The sequence below is a fragment of the Ambystoma mexicanum genome, chromosome 13 (assembly GCF_040938575.1).
Source record: "Ambystoma mexicanum isolate Mex_15411 chromosome 13, UKY_AmexF1_1, whole genome shotgun sequence".
NCBI classification, from domain to species: Eukaryota; Metazoa; Chordata; class Amphibia; order Caudata; family Ambystomatidae; genus Ambystoma; species Ambystoma mexicanum.
This window is the reverse complement of record NC_090938.1, coordinates 52,224,030-52,247,557: the sequence shown is the minus strand read 5'-3', so window position 1 is coordinate 52,247,557 and position 23,528 is coordinate 52,224,030. Positions and strand designations below refer to the sequence as shown.

At 47.8% G+C, this 23,528-nt stretch overlaps 1 protein-coding gene across 3 annotated transcripts in view; it reads right to left on the bottom strand.

Annotated features, from left to right (window-relative positions):
* IKBKE (inhibitor of nuclear factor kappa B kinase subunit epsilon) overlaps positions 1-23,528 on the bottom strand; it is a 169,277-nt gene that overhangs the window by 24,120 nt on the left and 121,629 nt on the right. For all 3 annotated transcript variants that reach the window (XM_069633177.1, XM_069633176.1, XM_069633178.1), the window contains 6 exons: positions 22,769-22,847; positions 12,218-12,330; positions 6,849-6,925; positions 3,962-4,001; positions 3,321-3,422; positions 339-435 (listed from right to left, as the gene is read on the bottom strand). In XM_069633177.1, coding sequence (XP_069489278.1) covers positions 339-435; positions 3,321-3,422; positions 3,962-4,001; positions 6,849-6,925; positions 12,218-12,330; positions 22,769-22,847 — 508 coding nt within the window. The remainder of the gene's footprint in view (positions 1-338; positions 436-3,320; positions 3,423-3,961; positions 4,002-6,848; positions 6,926-12,217; positions 12,331-22,768; positions 22,848-23,528) is intronic.

Genomic DNA, 23,528 nt, shown 5'->3' with positions numbered 1-23,528 from the left:
CGGAAGTCTTCATTTTGCACGGATTTTAGGGTACTCTGCAGCGTCTTGCAGAAAGATGTATAGGCAACAGTCAGTGTGGTTATACAAAAGCCGATTCTGCTTTCCACCCAGGAGGAGGGGAGGGTAGCAAGCATGTTCCAATGGCCCTTTTATCATCCTCGCCGAAGAGGGGTACAAGGAGAGGCGACTGAACAGTAGGGCGTCCGCAGGGATGAGGACGCGAGCATCTCAAGCGTGAGCCTAAGTGGGCGAAAACAAACCAACCACACGTGTGTGAGCATGCGCGTTAGAGCATCAAGTAAGACAACTATCACCACAAATAAAAGATCAACGCATACGTTGTTCAGGCAACACTGGCAGGCGACCATTTCCGCGTTCAAAGCCGTAATGGTGGCGTTCGCCTGCCTCAGATGCTTCCGGATGTCAGACAAGGTTCTGGAGAAGGGCAGAGCATAGAAAACAAGTTACAAAATGGTGGTCGTCGCCAGGTGTCCCTCCCCCCCCCCCACACCCGCCTTATGCATCACATTGCTTTGTACTTGTCTCCCTTTCATGGTGTGCTAAATGTAGAGTTAAAATAACCCCTCGTAGCTTCAGGGCGCTAGGTGTACGAAAAGGGCAAACAAATGGCTGAGTTTGGGCAGCCAGTGAAAACAGGGATTGTGGGCTTAAGAGCATGCACGTGGGATAAGGTGGGTGGGGGGGGCACGACCTATGGTTCAAGGTTTGGGATATGGACCATCATCTCAATATATTTTTATATTGGGGTTTTATTGAGCTCTGACTCATTTTTGAGGATGCAGAGGGGTGCTTCACAATAGTAGGTTAATAGGAATACAGGCAATGGGGCACGAGTTACAGCAGGGCAGTAGTGCCTTCCATTGAAGGGGCATGGGCAGTTATTAGGGGTGAGGTAGGACTGCATCTGCACCCGTTATCGCCCAGCCTTTAGGGGTAGGGTACAGAGAAACACGCGGTGGGTGGGCTTCAGCCCGTAGGCTCCTTACTGAGTGCAACTCTTGCATGCTTCTGGCAATCCTTTTGGGATGGCTTTGGCCCCTCTGGCATGAACATGCATTGGACTGAAGGAGGACTTTGGAGGCTTCTGAAGGGGGGGGCTCTCCAACGAAGGCTCAATGGAGAGTCATGACTTCCAAACTTGCTCTGCAGTAACGTTCTTCTCCTGAAGGGGGCAGTAAGACACCTGGCTAGAGCTCAGTCTTCACACACATCTACTGAGCAACAAAGAACCAGTCACCCTAGAAAGGGGTCTGCAACGTTTGTCTGTCTCCAGATGTTTTGACTACAACTCCCATCATCCCTAAACAGCATAGTCAATAGCCAGGTATCCTGGCAATTGTAGTCCAAAACATCTGGGGAACCAAACGTTGCAGACCACTGCCCTAGGAGGAGAAGGGGTCAGGTGGAATCAGGGAAGTGGTAACCTTTAGGCTGGACAACAAATGAGTGAGTCCAGTACGTGTGTGGGGGGGGGGGGGCGGGTGGTTAGGAATACACCTAGTTCAGGAAACATTTCCAGGTAAATACAAACATGAGCACCCATTAAAATATTACAAAGGGACAAGATGAACGTTTCATGTGCTGTGTCTTTAGAGTTGTATCAGGAGAAGTAAAAAATGACAGCATTAACCAATCACAAAAAAGATGGATTATGATGGGGGGGGGCGGAGGGGATTTGGGGGAAACACCCGCCCATACACGCAGTTTCACAACCAATAAAGCTGCACCCGCTGAGCACCGGTGGGAATTCCCACTGCATTCCCATCAGACAATGCCCATTTGGCTAAGTTTACTGCAGAGTGGTTGCAAAACCCGAGTCACAGGGATGACGTCACCCTGCGAAGAATGATGCATTCTCCACAGAGATGACGTCACTGGATGACGATTACATTCAATATCAGACTGGTCAGCTGGCCCCATCACTCTGCAGACAGACCAGCAAAGCCAGTACTTCTGTCTTCAGACCAAATCCTTTTAAAAACGGCTCTTTTTTAAGTGAACAAGTCTTCGGTGGGGAGGGGGCGCATTTAACAACAAATGAGATCTAATGTATGCAATCTATCAAATAGTGTGAACTCCCCCTTTCAAGAATCACTTTCCTGTACGGAAACAAATCGGTGGCACGCGGAACAAAATGCAACTGAGCCCTTTAAAAAGAAAATGGCCGCCTCTTGCAAGTGAAAATTGAATTTGACAACAATAATGACATCAAATACTTTGTGTCATTAGGTGGGAAGCTTTTTATTTGAAGATCGACCTCCTGAGTTAAGGATTTTAGTCATTGTGAGGGCAATTTACATCATAATAATACGCAACAACACCACAAATCCATTTCGGATGCCCGTGCCGTGCACAATGGCCCTCCAATGTAACGAGGGGCTCAGGTGGGATACACAAAACACTGGCCCTACAGCCTGATGCTTTGCTGTGTCACCCGAACCCCTTCATGGCTAGATTTGACCAGAATACATGGCCATAAACTATACAACAAATCTGCATTTATATAATACCAGGATACAGGCCGGTGTACAAGGGCCACAGTGCAGGTTTTCTTTGACACAGTAGGATCACTATATATATCCCAAGGCAACAGCTCCATCTAGCAGTGACAACAAACATGTGAAGCTATGAGAATTGCCACTGTCTCTATATATCCTAAGCCAGCAGCTCCCTCTGGCGGTGACAACAGGCGAAGCTATGCTAATTTTCATTGTCTCTCTACATCCTAAATCAACAGCTCCCTCTAGCGGTGGCAACAGGCAAAGCAGTGCAAATTGGCATTCTCTCTATATATCCTAAGCCTATAGCTCCCTCTAGTGGCGACAACAGGTGAAGCTATGCAATGTGGCATTGTCTCTATGTATCCTAAGCCTATAGCTCCCTCGAGTGGCGACAACAGGTGAAGCTATGCAAAGAAGCTATGCAAAGTGACATTGTCTCTACATATCCTAAGCCAGCAGCTCCCTCTCATGGCAACAATAGGCGAAGCTATGCTAATTGGCATTGTCTCTCTATATATCCTAAGGCAACAGCTCCCTCTAGCGGTGGCAACAGGCAAAGCAGTGCGAATTGGCATTCTCTCTATATATCCTAAGGCAACAGCGCCCTCTAGCGCTGGCAACAGGCAAAGCAACTGCATCGGGCAAACATAGCTCTGGCCTCTTATTATATGATTAGATATTTGAAGCGGGTTAACATGTCAATAGCGTGAAACACTTCAGCCAAATTCCCACACTGAACGAGTCTTGTGAATGTACCGTTTCCCTACCCACCCACCCACCCACGAAAGGTGGCAGTACCTGGTCCTGCTGCTGTGGGACGAGAGGAGGGTCTTGTACTTCTGCACGCAGTCATCTTGGAAGACAGACAAAACCTTTTTCACCAGCATTCCTAAATTCACCCTAAAATGTGCGTTTGGAGGAAACATAACGTTTAGCCACATGCCTCCCAGAAGCAAAATGCTGTCGCTCATTAACGTTTGGCAACTCAGCAACACATTTTCCATTCCAGAGCCCCCTGCCTAAAGGCATATTTCTGCCTAGGCTTCAAATTGCTCTCTTTCCTACACTTAAATCGAGTGGGAAGGCGCCGCGTTTATTGCAGTGTCGCGAGTACACTCTCGACTCATGCAGTTAACCTGGTCTCGGTCATTAATGGCATCTGCTGTCAAGGTAGCTCAGTGGGATACAAACGTGTGGCAGAGATTGGCATGCAACCTCCAGGTCAATGGTATGAACCCGTTAAGAAGAAATTCAGATTTTCATCTTCATGGGATGCTGAAAGGAGTACCTTCCGGTGCTTTTACACCCTCCAAACACCTTACTTCCTCACAGAGTATAGTTACTAACAAAAAAAAATAAATAAATAACTCTACCTCTAGGGATACAACAAGTTAAGAGATGTGATTGGAACTGTCTCCCATGAGTTTGTTCTTACTTACTTATCCAGCTTGTGAATTTGTTCATCGTTGTACATCAACCCTGGAACAAAGAAAATATGAAACTATTTAAGGATGAATTTAATGCAAATAAAGCCAGGCGTGAAATCAGAATTAATAAAGAGTCATTGTTCATATGTGTAGACACATTTTCTTCTAAAGATCATCATTAAGTCTCCTTAAAGTTTAAAGATATTAAATCCTCCTAATGGGCAACTAGCCATCATACAGGCATCGTCGGATGCTCCATCAGGGGATGGATTTTCCCTGGGTCCCTCATTATTCTCAGTCCATCAAGTCCGAAATGTATTCCATCTTAAAGGGTACGAAAGATACTTCGTGCCTGGTGGACGTATGTCCAGCGAGTATTATTAAGTACTCAGAGCCTCTTACTCCCTGGATTACCAGGATTATTAAGGCCTCGTTTCTGGAGTCCTCCATTCCTGTTGTGTTAAAAGAGGCATGGATTACCCCCACTTTAACAAAAAGGACAGTCTTGATCCAGCAATAGCAGGGGACTTTCGTCCGATCACAAATGTGCATTTTTTTTGTTAAAGACTTTGGATAAAGTGCTATATGCTCAAATGCAAGCTTTGTGAAAATCACGTGATTCTAGGAAACTGCCAACCTAGTTTTAGGTCCAACATTGGTTCGGAGACAGCTCTTCTGGACCTAAAATCGAATATTCTTGAGATTAGTGACCAAGGTCAAACGGCTGCATTGCTGCTTTTCGATTTATCAGTCACTTTCGACCTGGTCGATCATGCACTGCTTATAAAAAGACAGGGTGATGTGGGACAATGCAGTGAGTCAGCCACGAATTGGATAAACCCCTTTATGGGTCCGTGGAGAGCAAGAGTGGTGGTGGTGATTTCCAGGCTCAATCAACTCAACTTACCTGTGGTGTCCCACAGGACTTGTGGCTGCCCTGCCCCGCACCATGTTTAACATCTATACAAGGCCATTGTTTGACTTACTGGACAGCCTGGTGGTCAGCTATACCAACTACGCATACAACACCCTGGTACTTGTTGAGTCGACGGGTGATCATGCCCTTGACACAATCACCATTAATTCCATCTATGCCACCATTCAGTCCTGAATGGCCTTTTAATTGTAATTGGTTATTTATAACGTGTTTAATACCCAGAGGTTTCTGAGCGCGGACCTGGGGATTGAACCTGTGTTGCACTGCGTCGTTTTGGCTTCCAGGTGAGCTCGTTGCCCCGGAGTTATCCTTCCCAGCCTTAAACTCTCTTGCATTGAATGATGCCACAACAGAGCTGATGATAGTAGGTTCTGACCTTAGGCTTAAGAAATTCGATCTTTGAACGGCCGCTTTTGCATTACTGGTTGTTCTATCAAGGTATCTCCTTTTGTAAAGGCTCTTGGTGTGTACTTCGATTCTCAGCAGACTTTTAATAGACACGTCTCTCATTTACACTCCTCGTGCACCCATTTTAAAAATCCTCTCTGCCAAATCCGTCCTTTTTTGTCTCTTGAGGATAGAACTATCTTTGCCCTGGCTCCGATTTCCTGAAAGATAGACCATTGGAACAGCTTATTGGATGTTACCTTATGAGAAGGCTCCAGACTATTCAGAATGGAGCTGTTCGAGCTGTGCTCGTGCTGAAGAATCAACAACATAGGAGCCTGGCTCTGCGAAAAGTGCACTGGTTACCAGTCTCACAAAGAACAAGCCACAGAGCTGCTACTCTCACATTTAAGTGCTTAAATAAATGGACTGGTCCCTAGATATTTGGTGGAATGATTGAGCTTAGCACCCATTAGGAGGGTCCTTCAGTCCAATGATCTTTGACTTAAGACTGGGCCACAATATAATCCAAAGAAGTATGGTGGAACCAGTTTTGCCCGTCTGGCTGCCCTCACCTGGAACGGGCGTCCTCTCTCCGATCTGTTACATGTCTGGTCCGTTTTACGGCGACTATTAAAACTCTTTTTTTGCTAGAGGAGTGGATTAGACTCTTCTAGTCTCCTTGCTGCCCATCTCCCTTTCTTGACTTCTTGTGTTGTTTGCGTTGTCCTTTGTTTCAGGTGCGCTCTGAGGTCTTCGGGTTTGTTGGCGCATTAGAAGTAACAAAGTAAAGCAATACTGAAATAGAGTGATCCAAGGCTCAGGTGGTGTTCCGAGGTAATATTAAATGCAATGAGATATCTGAAGTACTCAGTGCGTTAACGCAAAAGCTGCAGAGTTGCAAACTGTAGGTCATCAAAGGTTCATTGAATGAGTGCCGTGTGGTTACGCCTCTCCTATAAACCACAGTTCTATTGTATGGAGATGGGGGTGTATGCAGAGTGTTGTTCATCCAAAAGTGGTGAAATCGCAATACATGCATTTAGAAAAAGGTGCACCCTTTCTTCTCATCAAGACAGAACCTTTTACTGTTTGGGCCTTTACGCAGCTAATATCGTGAGCGGCTTTGGGGGAGTCGGGGTTGATCAAATCAATGTTTTCAGCGAAATTCCCAGAATTTCAAAGTTCATACCAAATTTCCAAACCCTGGTTATTTACAAATGATTCAATCCAGATGAGTGGAAATACAAAGGGCTGCAGGGTCAATGGTTAGGAGGTCTGCAAGGGTTAAGAAGTAAACCCCACACACCCAGCCAAGTAGATTTGGATACAGCCTGTAAATGCCTGTAAGCAGCCAAGTCAGGTTTACATTCTGTTCTTGCTTGGGAGTTGATACTGAACATTTCATAAGCCCTGAAGAAGCCCACAATATGAGCCGAAACATTATCAAAAACACAGATTACAGAGCGCATTCACCAGAAGGTGTGCCCCCATGTTTAGGAGATATAGGCAATTCCTGCCATGTTATCTGGATAAGCACTGCCATAATGTACGGAAGCACAAGCAGTTACTCACGTGGCTGCTGCCGAGTCCTCTTGAACTGTTTGTATAAAAGCTGTATTCTCTCCAGGCAGTTTTCGATCCGCTGTACACTGGAAAGCAAAACCAAAACCTATTCATCCAGGTATTGCAATTTGGGAACATGAGGGAATCCTGATGTCATGATTCCAGTCCTCAATCTTTCATTTCATATAGAAAAAAGCATTCTGGGAGTGGTAGTCTTGGTTCACAGTGGAACCAACTGGACTAGAAGTAAAATTGACACCATTAACGGAAGCAGATTTTCATGGTGATAGAGGCATGTACATGAAGAACAATAAGAGGTGAGGTGCACTAACAGCTTTCTATAAACATAACTAGGTGAATGAGGAGGATACCATCGAGTTCAGGTCCAACTGGGTATAGTCCCCCAGCCACGGGAAACACAATGAGAACAAAAAACAGCCTATTGTTACCAACAGGTAACCCAAATATTCAATCCAGGTACTTGTTTCTCAATATCATCAAATTGTAATAACACAAATTTAGAATTCAAACAGATTCAACATAAATTAGTGTTTAATTCCACCCTGAAGGTGTATTCAACCAGAGGTCGAAGTGGGTGGGAGCGGTGCTCCTATACCTTTTATTTTTAAGTTTCACGGTTCCTATCCTTTTATTTTAAAAAGAAACCGTTCTGGAACGGTTTAGTTTTAAAATAAAAGTGTAGGAAGAAGTTGATTCTTGCACTTCAGTGCAGGGCACTGAACACTCCCTTAAATAACAGGTGTGTTTGTTTCGGGGTTTGGGTTGTGTGTGGGAGGGGGTACAGCAATGGGGTTTGTGGAGAGTGGGGCAGACTATCAGGGAGCATAGTTCCACTACTTCTTTTCGTACACTTCGACCAGTGATTCCAACAAATAATTATTCTTCAGAAAGACTTTTGTTTACACAGAAAAATAAAACACACTCATCACACATGTAGTGGTTTAGACCAAGGAGTTCTTTTAACTACAGACAGCTTAACAGTAAGAGGCGCTACAGAAAATAAACAAATGGCTGACTCATTAATGCGGACGTGTTTCGGATGCGTTATCAATTTTCAAGGCTTTCAAGCTGTCTTTTTCTCTTGTGTATTCAAATTCGTCAACCAACTTACAAAGTACAGTATGGAGGTGTTAGATCCCATTCTAATATGCATCAATATTCACTGGCATATAATTGCCAGTCACTAATCTCTTGAATTCACCCGATATTTGCTTGCGTGTGTGCCCACCATCAGTCAAGTATGAGTCGCGGCTGTTTACTGATGGGAATCACATTCATGATACATCCCACGAAGAAGGACGAAAGTGCTCCCCCAGATCCACTTCTCCAGACCTCCCAGGGCAATGCTGGGGTGTTTCATAGAGCTTCGAGCTAATTGGAATACTACGGGATTGTGTCACATAGGTATCCACTGCGTTGATGTCTATACCCCCCCCCCTTTTCTTCTTTGCATACAGTACTTACGATTTGCAGTTTCACAGGCCCCACGGACAACGAGGCAACACACTGCCTTAATCGGTCGGGTACCCAGTGTCCATGATTTATTGCTCGGACTGGCTCTTGTGTGCCTTTTGCCAAATTCTAGGTGATATTGTGTATTGTGCGGCGGCCATCTTGGAATGCCACAGATAGGACTGCATTCATTATAGTATTAAACATGGGACTCTGTCCCATCAACATTCAATTGTTACTTCTATCCTCTATTTGCTGCACCAAAAACAGGCAGCTAATCAAAAATATTGGGGCTGGTATCTCGCCCCTATACTATGAAGTTTCCAATCATCCGTGCATTACGTGCTGCATCCCGTTGTACGGAGGAAAATCCTTTACCAAGATGGCTGTCATGGAAAGGGAAGGCGAGGCTCCATGCGGAGCCCCTTTTCTCTTTCCATGGTGGCCTGCGGAAGACAAGGGGAAGTAGAGAATGCAGTAGCGGCGCCCCCCGATGCCAAAATAAGGTAAGTGGGGGTGCGTGGGAGGTGAAGATGGCGGTGAGGGGAGCCAGCCGTCAGGCAGCATGGAATGCAGGATTGTACCCGGGGTTCAAGCGCACGTTGCTAGCCATCCGATTGTCTGGCTCCCCCCACCAGGGTGCTAATGAATATTGATAAATTAGAATGTGATGTAACAACTCTATACTGTACTTTGTAGGTTGGTTGAAGAATTTGAATCCACAAGAGAAAAAGACAGCTTGAGAGCCTTGAAAATGGATAATACATCCGAAACAATCTGCATGAATGAGAGGCATGTTCATGCCTCCTCTATAATTTGGGATGCAGGGAACCAATCCTTTTTCTGTGTATGAGAACAGAGCAGATGTGGATGGGTGGGTGCCCCTGCACCAAGGTTTACCTACTACTGAGGGACCAGACTCCACTCTGGGTCCCAACTCTCAGCAAGCTGGTGAGAATGCCCACCAGTGCCAGGAGGTGGGTATTTCAACTCTGGGACTTAGTAACATTGTAAAAACTGCATTGAAAGAAAAAAGTTTAAATCCATTTGTTGCAATAAAATCAACAGAACCACAAGTGAAAATCATTCAGTATAGGAGCGCTCAGTTTAGGCAGTGCTGCAGGGAAACTGCACTTCCTTCAACACAAAAAGGAGAAAGAAGGAAACAGAAACGGGAACAAGAAGGAAACAGAAACAAGGAGGAAACATAAACAGGAGCAAGGAGGAAACAGAAACAGGAGCAAGGAGGAAACAGAAACAGGAGCAAGGAGGAAATAAACAGGAGCAAGGAGGAAACAGAAAAAGAAGCAAGAAAGAGGAATGGTAAAAAAGAGGAACGAGGAATGGGAAAAAGGAGATATGAGGAACGATAAAAAGGAGGAACCAGAAAATGGAGGAAGAAGCAGAAAATGAAGAAGGAAAGCCAAGAAAACAAAAGAGGAGATTGACAAAGAGACACAGAGAAGGATGAGGACAAGGACGAGGGGAAGGAAGAGGACGAGGGGAAGGAAGAGGATGACAAGGACGATGCAGAGAAGGAAGAGAACAAGGAGGAGGACGCGGATGAGTAAGCAGACACAGACAAGGACGAGGACAAAAACAAAGCCGAGGACAAGGAAAAAGAAAATTACAGGGAAGAAGAAGACAAGGAAAAGGAAGAAAATTAGAATGAAGAGGATGAGGAGAAGGAAGAGGAAGATAAAGAGGAGAAGAAGACCAATAGAAGGAAGAGGATGAGGAGAATGAGAAGGAGAAGGTGAAGTAGAAAAAGGAGGAAGAGGACAAGGATGAGAAGAAAAAGGATGAGGAGGAGTAGAGGGACAAGGAGGAGAACGAGGACGATGGAGAAGGAAAAGGATGAGGAGTAAAAGGAAGATGAGGAGAAGGAAAGGAAGAGGTCAAGGAGAAAGAAGAGGACAAAGAGAAAGAAGAGGACAAGGAAGAGGATGAGCAGCAGAAGGATGTGGCTGAGGAGAAGAGGACGAATAGAAGGAAGAGGGTGAGGAGGAGAAGAAGAACAGGAAGAGGACAAAAATGAGAAGACAAAAGGACGAGGACAAGGAGAAGGAATAGGCCAAGGAGTAGGAAGAGGATGAGGAGAATGAAGAGGACAAGGAGAAGGAAGAGAACAAGGAGAAGGACGAGGAGGAGGAGAAGGAAACAGAAAAAGGAAGAACGAGGAATGGTAAAAAGGAGGAATGGGGAATGAGAAAAAGGAGGAAAAAGGAACGAGAAAAAAAGAGGAAGAAGGAAAGCCAAGAAAAAGAAAGAGAAGAGGAGTGTGACAAAGAGAACGGGGACGACGCAGAGAAGGAAGAAGACAAGGAGAACAAGGACGATGCAGAGATGAAAGAGAACAAAGAAGAGGACATGGGTGAGGAAGAGGACCCGGACGAGGAAGAGGACAAGGGCGAAAACAAAGCTGAGGACAAGGAAGTGGACGAGGAGAAGGAAGACGAGGATAAGAAGGAAAAGCAGGAAAAGGAAGAGGAAGAGGACGAGAAGTAAGAGGATGAGGAAAAGTAAGAGGACAAGGAGAAGGAAAAGACAAGGAAGAGGAGGAAAAGGAAGGAGAAAGAGGAGGAAGAGGACATGGATGAGAAGAAAAAGGAATAGGACAAGGGGAAGGAAGAGGATGAGGCGAAGGAAGAGGATGAGGCAAAGGATTGAATATGAGAAGAGGACAAATAGAAGGAAGACAAGGAGAAGGAGGTGGAAGAGGACAAGGAGAAGGAAGAGAACGAGAAGAAGGAAGAAGACAAGGGAGAAGACAAGGAAGAGGATGAGACGGAAAAGGATGAGGACGAGAAGGAAAAGGAAGGGGAAGAGGAGGAAAGGGAAGAGGATGAGGAGAGGAAGAGGGCGAGGAGAAGGAATAGGACAAGGAGAAGGAAGAGGACAAGGAAAAGGACGAGGACAAGGAGAAGGAGAAGGGGAAAGGGCAAGGATGAGAAGAAAAAGGATGAGGACAATGAGGTGAAGAAGAAGAAGAAGAAGGAGAAGGAAAAGGACAAGGAAGAGGATGAGAAGGATGACAAGGAAAAGGACGAGGAAGAGGATGAGGAGAAGGAAGACGACAAGGAGAAGAAAGAGGGGGAGGAGAAGGTGGAGAGAAGGAGAAGGAAGAGGACAAGGATGGGAAGAAAAAGGAAGAGGAGAAGGAGAAGGAAGGCGACGAGAAGAAGAAAGAGGAGGATGAAAAATAAAACGATGAGGATGAGAAGGAAGAGGACAAGGAGAAGGAAGAGGACGAGGAGAAGGAAGAGGACAAGGAGAAGGAAGAGGACAAGGAGAAGGAAGAGGACAAGGAGAAGGAAGACACCAAGGAGGAGGAGAAGAAGGAGAAGGAAGAGGGCAAGGAGAAGGAAGAGGACAAGGAGAAGGAAGAGGACAAGGAGAAGGAAGAGACCAAGGAGGAGGAGGAGGAGAAGGAAGAGGGCAAGGAGAAGGAAGAGACCGAGGAGAAGAAGGAGCAGGAAGAGGACAAGTAGAGGAAAAAGGAAGTGGCCGAGAAGGTGGAGAATGAGGAGGAGAAGGAAGAGGATGAGGAGAAGGAGAAGGAAGGGGTGGAGTAGAAGGAGAAGGAAGAGGGCAATGAGAAGGAAGAGGGCAAGGAAGAGGGCACGAGGAGAAAGGGGGCACGAGGAAGAAGAGTGCAAGAGGAAGAAGAGGCAAAGGATAAGGAAGAGGACAAGGACAGGGACTAGTAGAAGGAAGATGAGAAGGAAAAAAATGAGAAGGAAGAGCAGAAGAAAAGAGTGAGGAAAATGAGGAGAAGGAAGATGACAAGGAGAAGGAGAGGGAGGAGAATGAGAGGGCGAAGACGCAAAAAAGAGGAAGCCGGAAAGAGATAATCTGAGATGATTTGCTGTGGATGGGCATCAAGAAAGCCCTTGGGCACAAACCTCTGATCATTGTGCACCTGCTCCCTGCTCCTCAGCAGGTCTCCCTCGATGGCCGCCAGAACTGCCCGCTTTTCAGGAATGCTCGAGAAGCAGCAAGATAGACCGTCGCTGATCTGGTGACAAAGAGAAAGAACTTGGTGGATATCTGCGCCTCTTGCACGGCCTTTCCTGACCGCTGCAGAGGGCCAGAGTAAGGGCATCAGTGACCATTTAAAAAGCTCTGGCTGTCGGGCTAGGGTGCAAGGTAAATTCGCCCTCTTAAATATGCAAAATCATCAACCAATTTGTGCACCGCCAGATGGTTTGGATTTTAATACTCATTAGCCCTAACCAGCACAGCAGTAGAAGGATTATGGGAGTTGTAGTACAGAAGATCTGAAGGAACACGTCATTTGTAGGCAGCGGATTAAGAAGGCTGCTAGCCAAATGTGCTAAAAATAACCAGCCGGGGCACATCTGAGTTTGGGGGAAAACCGTTGTCCACCATGAAGGGAAAAGGCGGTGACTGGCAAGCAGCCCACATGACAAGCCTAGTCTGCAACATTGACCATCATGTGGGCAGAGTAAGGCCCCCCCCCCCTGCTGGCACAGTGTACTGTGCAGGACCAGAATGACAATAGCGCTGAGCAAGAGAGAAGCAAGGCCAGTAGTAACGCACAGGGAGGGACCCGCCACCGACAGGACTGTAGAGGCAGTGGCGCCCAGTGGCAGAGCACGACCCGTCAGAGATTCCAGATAGGGAAAGGCGAATTGCAGAGCAACACTGACATCTCGTGGCCAGTTTGAGAAAGCTGGATCCAGGGCTGAAAGCAGCACACAGAAATAGTTTAACAATGACACAGTGAATAGTATAGGTTGTTGGGTTTTTACATTTGGAACACGATATTTCTCAAAATAGGAGCGCGTCGAGTTGTAACCAGCAAATGTGTGTAGTCTTTAACACTGAATAGCAATGGTATTTGGCTGGTTGCACATGTTCTCACTAAAGCGCGTAATTCCATTAAGTATGTTTTATGTTAATACAGGCACATTTCTATGTGAAGTTTTGCAATGACTTACTTTACTGTTTGCAGGTTGTGGCAGGAATTGGGTTTTTAAATGCAGGTAGAGCGTCAGTGAGCGGCAATTAGCACGTTCCGGAGAGATTTAGAATGTGATATACAAGAGGGTCACTGAAGATTCCCACTAATTGCCACCTCGGAGAAAAGAGGGCACATTAACTGTGAAGTCACGAGCCATTGAGCAGTGATTACAGTGGAGTGTGGGGACTGTTGGGAAACACAGTGTTCCTATCTCTCTTTGAAACAACAAGGCATGTATGGAATTATCCACAGCAAGCAGGGAAATGGTGCACCACTGCCACCAAGTGGCTGTTCAATGTATTACATTTATTGAGATACTGTCAGAAGCAAAGAGATTGACCCAGGCCCCGGGCCGCATGAAATGCGGAACGATAGAGGGTCTGGGAGTTTAGGCGCGGGGTGGGGGGAAAACAGCGCAAAAGCGTAGGGAGGGGCGTCCGAATGGCGCCACAAGAAACAAAAGCCCAGGAAGGGCAGGAAACGGCACCTGGTAAGGTGCAAATTGTAACAGCAAGAGGTCAGGGGGTAACCCGGCCGCCCCCAGGAAGGAACAAAAGGCCGGGGGGGTATAAATAAGTCTGGGAAAAGAAGAGGCGGCACAAACCAGGTAAGAGCTCACCTCTCTCGGGTAGGCTCTTGGTACCTGGAGAAGGGGAAGGAAAAACATTTGCTCTTGCGGGCTCACGTGTTTTGTACCTCTCTAGAAAGTTGAGACTACCGCGGCGGCCACAACGACACCGGAGCGGGAGAGAAGGATACTTTTGCAGTTGCCAAACGGAAGCACGACCGACAGAATTTAGACGAGAAGGATGGCGGAAGGAAGAGCGAAGAGGGCCCGAGAATTCTCAAAATGGGCAGGAAAGGCAGAGAAGGAGTATGGAGCACAATGGGTGCTAGAAGTAATGCAGAAAGAAGAAAGAGCGAAGGCAACATCACCTCTGCTGTTCATAGAGCACAGCAGCAGCGAAGGCGAAGACGAAGTACCACAGGGACAGAAGAGGGGGAGAGCGGAATCGAAAAGAACAGGAGCAGATGGAGACACCGACCAAGAGGAAGAAGAAAGATAAAAAGAAAGGTACTATGAATAAGAATGTGGGGAATAAAATAGTAAAAATGTTAAAAAATTGCATCACGGTTTCGGGTAAGTCGCCCAGAACCAACGACAAGAAGAGCAGACGGGGGAAGAAAAGCAGGGAAGAGTGGCAGGGAAATTCATCAGAAGAATCAAGCAGTGAGGACGAAGAAAGGGATCACCTAAAGGCTTGGGTAAAATGGAGAGGAGTGGTGAGCAAGGAAAGGCGGAGTGGGGCAGGAGGGGCAGGGGAAGAACCCAGAGATGCCCCGGTCCCTACCCCACAGGGGGCACCAGATGAGCCCATGGAAGTCCCGGTCCCGGCACCACAAGGGGCACCAGTAGTCCCGGTGCCCCAAGGAGCGCCAATTGTATCGACACCACAAGGTGTGCCGGTAGGGCCGAACATAGGGGCAGGGGCCACACCAGGGGCAGCTCCGCTAGTGACAGCGGTAGAAAATGAGGCGCCACTCATGACGAAATATGGCAGGCCAACCATGGGTAAAGACGCACAGGGCAGGTCAATGAAGGCGATGCCCTGGTACATAAATGACAAAGTAAAGGAAAAAATCTGGAGAAAAGAATTGATCGATATATTTACATTATTAGATTGTCAAAAGAGGGGGATGAATGTAGCACTGGAAGACATGAAAGAGGATGAAAAAAGCTTACTAAAAAAGGGCCAGTAGTAAGGAACTTTGATAATTGGATGTCGGCCTTCACCATAATGTCTACAATCATATTACAAAAATTCCCGGAGGACGGGGTAGCGTTAGTGGCATATCAATAGAGGGTGCTGAAGGTCCACGCAGCATTTGGAGGGGACGCGTGGCTGGATTATGACCATGAGTTCAGAAAGGAGATGGACTGCTTTCCGGATATGGGCTGGGACGAAGAAAACTTTAACCTCTACATTTTTAACGTGCTAAAGGAAAAATGGGATTCCAAGGAGCGGAGCACAGGGGGACAGCAGAGAAGGCAGTACTGGCAGAACGATTACAAAACAGATTATAGATCGAGTGGCAGAAGGTACGACTCCAGCTATGACAGGAATAGAGACCAGAGTTTTCGGAGCAGAAATTACAGAGAGGATGGCAGAGCAGCCTGCCCCCGACAACACAGGGTGGGGGCAGTGGGAGCACGGGGTCGGCTCGAACAGATCCAGGGCAATGCAGGAGCTTTGAAAAAGGAGTACCATGCAGCTGGGGATGGAAGTGAAAATTTAGCCACAAGTGCGAGAGATGCAAAGGTGACCACAGCAGCTCCAAGTGCACAAGGGCCGCAGCTCCGAGCTGCAGAAGAGACGAGACGCGGAAATGAAAACTGGGGCAGGAAAGGGGCCACGCCGGTGAAAATCGAGAAGATGGAAAGGTGGCTCCGGAAATACCCCAACCAAGAAGCGGCAGAACAGATCAGACAAGGCTTTAGAGAAGGGTTCAACATCCCATTTACCGGGCAAGGAGCACAAATCATTCCTAGGAATCTAAAATCAGCAAGCGAAAACAGAGAGATAGTGACCAGTAAGATCAGGAAGGAAGTAGAACTGGGTACGGTGGAGGGCCCATTCACAGCCCTACCATTCGAAGAATTTTATGCTCCCCGCTAGGGCTGGTGCCGAAAAAAGAGGAGGGGGAATACAGGTTGATACACCACCTGTCCTACCCTCCGGGTGCCTCGGTGAACGACGGCATCACTCAGAGCGAAGCGACAGTAGCATATTCAGACTTCGAGGAGGCAGTGGAATTGGTCAGAAAAGCAGGGGAAGGGGCATGGATGGCGAAAGCAGACATTAAATCGGCATTTCGCCTGTTGCCAGTCAACAGCAGATCACAAAGATGGCTATGTTTGCATTGGGAGGGGGAATACTTCATCGACAAGTGCCTCCCAATGGGGTGCGCCATCTCATGCGCATATTTTGAGAGGGTGAGTTCATTTTTACAATGGGCAGTAGCACAGGAAATGAGGGAAGTCCATGATGGTGCATTACATAGACGATTTTCTATTTGTCGGCCCCAAAGGTGCGGATATGTGCAGGGCAACCCTGGACAAGTTCGTAGAAATAACGAGCAAGTGGGGTATTCCTCTAGCGAAGGAGAAAACGATGGGGCCAACACAGGTTATCCAATTCCTAGGTATAGAGATCGACTCGAACAAGGGGAGGTGTCGGATCCCAGAGGACAAAGTGACAGAGCTGCTACAGACAATAAAGGAACTACTAGGAAGAAACAAAGCAACAGTGAGGGAATTGCAAGCGCTGGCAGGGAAACTGAACTTCGCAGGAAGAGTCATACCTCAGGGGAAGGTGTTCCAGAGAAGGATCGAGCTGAAAACAAGAGGTGCTACCAAAGGGCACCACAGGGTCAGGTTAGGAGGGGGAATCAAGAGAGACCTGGAAGTATGGGCAGACATTCTGAAAAACTTCAAGGGGGCAGTAATATGGCACTCACCAGTGAACGAGGAAGGTAAGAGGGTGTTGTTCACTGACGCAGCCGGTGGCTTTGGTTTTGGCGCAATACTGGGGAAAAAATGGTGTGCAGACAAGTGGCCAAAATCATGGCAAGTGGCAGAATGGACAAAGAACATAACGCTGCTGGAGCTCTTCCCGATATGGGTCGCGTTATGCGCATGGGGGGGAGGAGCTAGGGAACAAGGTGCTGGCGGTATGGTCAGATAACATGGCGGTGGTGCACGTTTTAAACAAGGGAAGTGCGTCATGCAGTATAGTATTGGAATTGATGAGGGCTATCACGCTGGAAAGCCTAAAAATGAATACATGCATAAAGGCGAGGCATATCGCAGGGGAAGAAAATGTGGTGGCTGATGCAATCTCTCGCTTTCAGTGGGAGAAATTCAGGGAGCGGAGACCGGACGACGACAAGGAAAGAACGCCCACGCCACGGAAGGCATGGGTCCCATTGGAGGCACTAGAAAGGAAAGCACGGTTGGCCTCAAGGTCGACTCAAAAGAGGTGCGAGAAGAACGGAGAAAAGAAAGGGTCATCGACAAGCTGACCAGAAATGCCCTGACATACAAGACGGGTAAGCAGTACACAAAGATGGTAAAAGATGTGTTGTTGGAAACAGGGTAAAAGAGTTGGAAAAAATTTCAACGGAAAGAATTTCAACGGAAAAAATATGCGAATTTCTTGAAGGGGCATTTGCCACAAAGGAAAAAAGAAAAGCTGTGCAGCAGCGCACCTGGCGGCGGTGGTATATACCACAAAAGTGGCGGGCATACCGGACCCGACTGACAGCGCTAAGATAAAATACGCTCTGAGGGGATGGGCGAAGTTAGAGGGGAAGAAACCAGATAGCAGAAGGCCGGCGAATTTTGGGAAGTTGATCATTTTACTGAAAGTACAAGACACGTGCAGCAGCACGTACGAAACCACGCTGTTCAGGGCAGCATTTGCGCTAACTTACTATGGGGCTTTCAGAATAGGGGAACTGGTGGCCAGGAATACGGGGACAGGAGACGGCCTGGCAAGAAAGGACGTTAGTATGGGCATCAAGGGGATATCGATAATGCTAAGGAAATCTAAGACAGACCAAATGGGGAAGGGGAGAGCGATAGATCTCAATTGCATCAGAGAAAAGGACCACTGTCCCAGATGCATCACCAAGGAATTCTTAGATCTGCGACCAGAGGTCGACGGGCAGTTATTGATCCATAGGGACGGCAGCGCGCTCAGTAGGTACCAGTTTCCGGCGGTATTGAGAGGCGGTTGCAAAAGAAGGATGGGATCCAGCCGAATTTGGGACACACTCTTTCAGGATAGAGGCAGCAACCTCTGCGTGGGCGGGGGGCCTGAGAGCAAAGGGGGTGAAATGAATTGGGGGATGGAAGTCACAATGTTTTAAGAAATACATAAGGGAGGAACTGATATGACACTTATCTCCCCCGTTTCCATAGAGGTTGGACCCTACAAATCAGCATGGATAGTGGGGCACCCTTTCGTGACCCGGACAGGCAGGTGGCTGGAAGAGGTGAAGCAAGGATTACATTTCAGGAACACAATTACGTCATGGTGGGGCCTCCCGGGGATGCACTGGGAGGACATCCACGACAGGCTATCGGACCTGATAGGGTTCAGGAACCCTCCCCCCTAGAGTACCTGGTTATACATCTAGGGGGGGGGAACGACCTGGTGAGCACGAACAGGGGTAAATTGCAAAGGAATATCTGTGAGTCACTGCATAGCATAGCCCGCAGCTGGTGGAAAACCAAGATTTTTATGTCGGAGATAATACCCAGAAGGGTCTGGCATGGGGCACAGAAGAGGCACGCAATTGAGAGAGCAAGAAAGAAACTAAAAAAATCAGTAGAAAAGTACTGCAAGAGTACGGGGCTGCAATTCATAAGACACCGGAACAATCCGGACATGTTTCACCAAGATGGGGTGCACCTATCAAAGGATGGGATGGGGTTTTTTTCCGACAACATTTTTAGGGCACTCCAGGAACGAGGCTGTAGGTAGGATGCTTTTGGGGGGGACCTGAGCGGGCGTAAGGAACACCCATTCAGGTGTGGCGGCATGTGCCCAGGAACGAAGGCTCAGGGATAACAAGGACTCAGAAGGAGCCTTGAGCTGCTTCGGAACTGGACACAATGTGCCCAAAAGCATATGGCAGTGTAAATATTTTGTTGTGTTGTATTTTCTATAAGAAAATAAAATGCCTACGGCCTGCAACTTTTCCATAAACATAAGTTGTCTGTGATTTATTGCTTAGGTAGGGATCTGGTAAGAACAGCAAAGTGAACCCACACTACTCAGCCTATAGCAAATGACCAATGGGACCACACACTGGTGCTGCACTGACATCTAGTGGACATTCAGAATATTGAAGCTGTCTGGACCCCGAACTGAGCAGACCCGATAAAGGGCATGGCGAGCGGCCTTTCGACTGTCTATTGCCAAAAGGTCATTGTGGGTTTTATCCCAAGCAGGAGATGGATACCTCTTTGTGCTGTGAAGGGAGCAGATACCAAAAGCAGCACTGTTGGTAGTGGGGTGAGTGGGCACCACAGACCAAACAGAAAGTAGACTGGGCAGTGCAGGAAAACTGTGGGAGGGGGGGGGGTTGGCACTGGGGGTAACACCAGAAGAGAATTTGGCACTGACGACGACACCGGGAGGGCAGAGGGTGCTGCCAGCAACACAGGAGGAGCGTGCCAAACCAGTGGAGATGCCACCTCCCCTTTCACCCACCTTTCTACCCCCCTTACTCCTCCTCTCCCTAGAAATTCCTCCACATCTTTCCTCAAACCTGCTCTACCTTTTCTTCCCAACATAACACTTCATCCCACTTTACCCCTCCATTTCTTACGTGCAAGAGGGATGTTGCCGGCGCGCTTCCCCACTTTACAAGACCTGTTGCTATCCGCGTCCACCTCCAACCACTCCTCTGCCCCTTCCTCTTCACCCCTGGTCCCTCTGATATCCAAAGCCCGGCTGCTATGCTTAGCTTCTAGCCAATCCATTGCAGCGCCTCCTGGTGCTGCTGCCTTGAACTGCGGCCGTTGCCTACAGTGCTTTCCTTCCTTCCTCGTCTCCCTCTTCCATGAGCTTTCGCTGACTATTCTTCACCTCGCTTTTTAGTAGCCATCAATGAGGTCATGGTCTCCACTGGATGGGATCCAATGCGTGGGGCTCCTCCCGAAGCTACCTCCCTCGACTCTGATGATCCCTGCTTCCCTAAATCCCACCCCCCCTTCTACTACCCTCTTTCAGGAGAACCCTGTTGTGTTCCCAAAGGTTCAGGGCAGGCTGATGCGTCGGATCTCAGATGGCAACACTCTCACTAACCTCTATATGTTGCTCTGCTGAATGCATGCAATGTTCCTCTGTCTGTACCTGGCGTTATCCTGACTCTGAATATCCAGGGGGAAGGGTTATTGCTAGGTTTGGAAAAGATCCGGGGCTACGCGAATGTCGGGATTGTTGCGACTGAGGGCTAGGTATGATATGATAGTTTATTTATATAGCGCCTATACACAATGTGTTTCAAAGCGCTAGCCTTTTGGTTGTAGACCCTGAGCTTCTATCCAGGGCTACAACTAAAAGGCTGGGTGCTATCACCTCCCCAACCTCTACCCTAGCAATGCCCCTGCCGGTGGGTACCCTGCTTCCGCTGCCTTCTGTCCTCCTTGCAGCTATAAGCACAGAAAACAGCAGAGCAGAACCAGGAAGCAAATCCAGCAGAGGCCAGAGCAGGTAGAGAAAGTCTACCCCCCCTCCACCTTACTCCCCCTAGTGGGACATAAAGGCCTCACTTTCTTCACTCCTAGTGACATGAGACACTGGTGCACTGGTATCATTCCGACATCCTGCAAATACCCTTGAAAGGGGAGGCGCTGTCTACTCCTTTAGCTCTCCTCCCCACAGAGGGAAGGTTTGCAGGCCCCCCCAGTGCATATGGTGACATACTGTCAGATCTAGAGAGGTGGGGCAGCGAAACAGTGACAGTTCATGCATGATAGCTACCGCAAGGTTATGTTATTTGGCATGTATATAGCGCTCTATATATCATTGGTATGACCTCAAAGCGCTGGTAGGTTGAACGCCCTCGGGGACCGTAGTCCAGGTCAGTTGAGAGAGTAAGGTGTCATAGGGTGCTTGGGTGCACCAGTTATGTGTGCAGCTGATGTAATTGCCTAATGGTAGCTGCATCCTAGCATTAGGTGTGGTGGTATTTGATGTCAGTTGAATGTGTGCAGTCTGGGGGGTGGACACCAGATTGGGTTCTGGCTGCGTTAGGCCTGTGTAGGACACTTATGTGTGCAGCGAGGCCGGTTGTGATGGGGTGTAGCTGCGTTTATTAGAATGAGGTGTTCATGGAGTAATGTTCGTATGCGAGCAGCTAGGCCGAAATTGATCGAGGGGTGTAGCTGCTCTCTAATTGTGTGTTGGTGTAGAGTAGAGAGTAAGCATAGTGATAGGGGAGGTGAGTGTTTGGGTAGAGTTATGATCTAAGTAGCTCGCTATTCCAGATTTCAAGCATGCGTTTGCTTAATAGTGACTTAATACGCGTATTCAGTGGCGTCATTGCTCAGGATCTCATTGAGCATTAGCCATCGGGTTGCAGGTCTTAGTCGACTCAGATGGTCATAGTTGGCATTACGTAAAGAGCGTCGGCATTACGTAAAGAGCCACGTTTTTAGCACGTTGTGAAAGGTCATATAATCTTGGGTGTGACGAATGTGTGGGGAGAGTGAGTGCCACAGAGTTGAGGGCAAGTATAAGGCGGCGGCTCCTCTGATCCTGAGAGAGTTAGAGGAGGAATCACTGGAAAGAGGGCAGTGCTTGAAGTTAAGGTGTGAGATGGGTGTTGGGCCAGTCTTGTGCACTGCTCAGTGAGTGATGCACAGGGTCTTGAAGGTGGCCCTTCGTCCGACTGGGAGCCAGTTGAGGGTTCGGAGAGCGGATGAGAGGTGGTCTCTTTGTCCCAGGGCGAGGAACTGTTTTGCTGCAGCGTTTTGGTCTCTTTGGAGTTTGTATGCCGGTGCTCCCAGGTATAGGGAGTTGGCATGGTCCAGTCTCGACATTCAATAGACATAACTGCAGCAAGTCTGTTCGGGCAGGAGAGGTAGGGAAAAATGCGTCTGAGAAGTTTGAGGTGGTAGTGACAGCATTTTGACATGTTGATCTGACGGGAGAGGGTTAGTCTTAAATCAATAGTGCAGCCTAGGATTTTGAGGGGGGGGTCTTGGGAGCGGATGTGGGAGAAGGGCAGTATTATGGCACACCATGATTTCAGTTTTAACAGGCAGACACTGGCGCAAGACTGGCATCTACTGGGCAGTCATGGAAGTAGTAAAAGGCCCAGAGAGAGCAAACACACGTGGTGCAGCAGTGACATCTAGTGGTCACTCACGAGCGCTAATATATGAAACAGTTTTGTATAAGGAAGTGCAAGCAGAGCATAGAGGCAGTTTCTTTGGTTCGGGGAAGACCTAAGGGAAAGGGGTAGTGAAGGATGGCAGGGTGGAGAGAGGAAAGGCAGGGGGGACGGTGAATAGGAGAGCAAGGGGAGAGTCATAGCAGGATGGGCAGAGAAGTAAGGAGGGATAACAAAAGGCGTCTAATGGAAAGGGGGTCAGATAGTTGGCCAAAGACCAGGAGGGTGGCTTTGAGACAGGAGTGCAGCAGGAAAAAAGGGCATGTGCGGAGCTTACGAGTAAAGGTCGGTCAACCAAATCCAATTTACAGATCAGTTAGTAAGTATATCCATCTAGGACTGGTACTACACCCACCAGTGGAATGTCGCTGGGGGAAAATACAAGATAATGCATGGTTTTATGACTTTTTGGCCAAAATAAAGCATTATGAAATGAAATGTCAAGCTAAAAAGTACAAACCAGGAAGCCTAGAATGACAAGAACCAGTGTCCAACTCACCATCTTCAGCCTTTGCGATAAATCCTCATTGTCCAACAGTTCTGGCACTTGTTCATAGCCACCAAACACAGAGTTATACCTTCAATGAACAAACACAAAGTTACACCTGCTGTAGACACACATACACAGAGGTCCACCTACTGCTCATGAACCTGGCTGCCTATGAAAAGCTGGAATCTACACCTATTCCTGGGTTTTTCTGAATTTCAAATACAGCATTAGAACGCCACCCCCTCCAGTCGTGCAAGCAGTGTTAAATCTGCTGGCAATCACGAGGAATTATACCCCCCCCCCACACACAAACTGCGGTTACACCAAGGGGTTGGGGAGTCAGATAATTAAGCCACACCTGAGCCAGGCTGGCTTGCCCAAAGAGACTAAAGATGAGCCGAGTCGGTGCAACCCCATACCTGCCATCCTGCCTCTTCACGCCCCCACAACACAGACTCAATCTGCTGACCCCCTCAACACAAAACCCACACTTCATGTCCTTTCTTCCACACACAACCCATGCATACAGTGCCAATGTTGGCAAATATAGCAGAGTGAAATACAACACAACTCCCAGGATGTTGCACGATGCAGTTAAGAGGTAATACCAGGATTAGTGATCACTCTGCACTTCTTGAGCGCATATTATCTTGAAAAGTGCACAGTATAAACAAACCCAAAAACATAAATCCTTGTGTCAAGCAAAAAGAGCGAACTGGACAATACTATAGATGCGACCCTCAAAACAAGGTCTATTGCACTCAAGCGA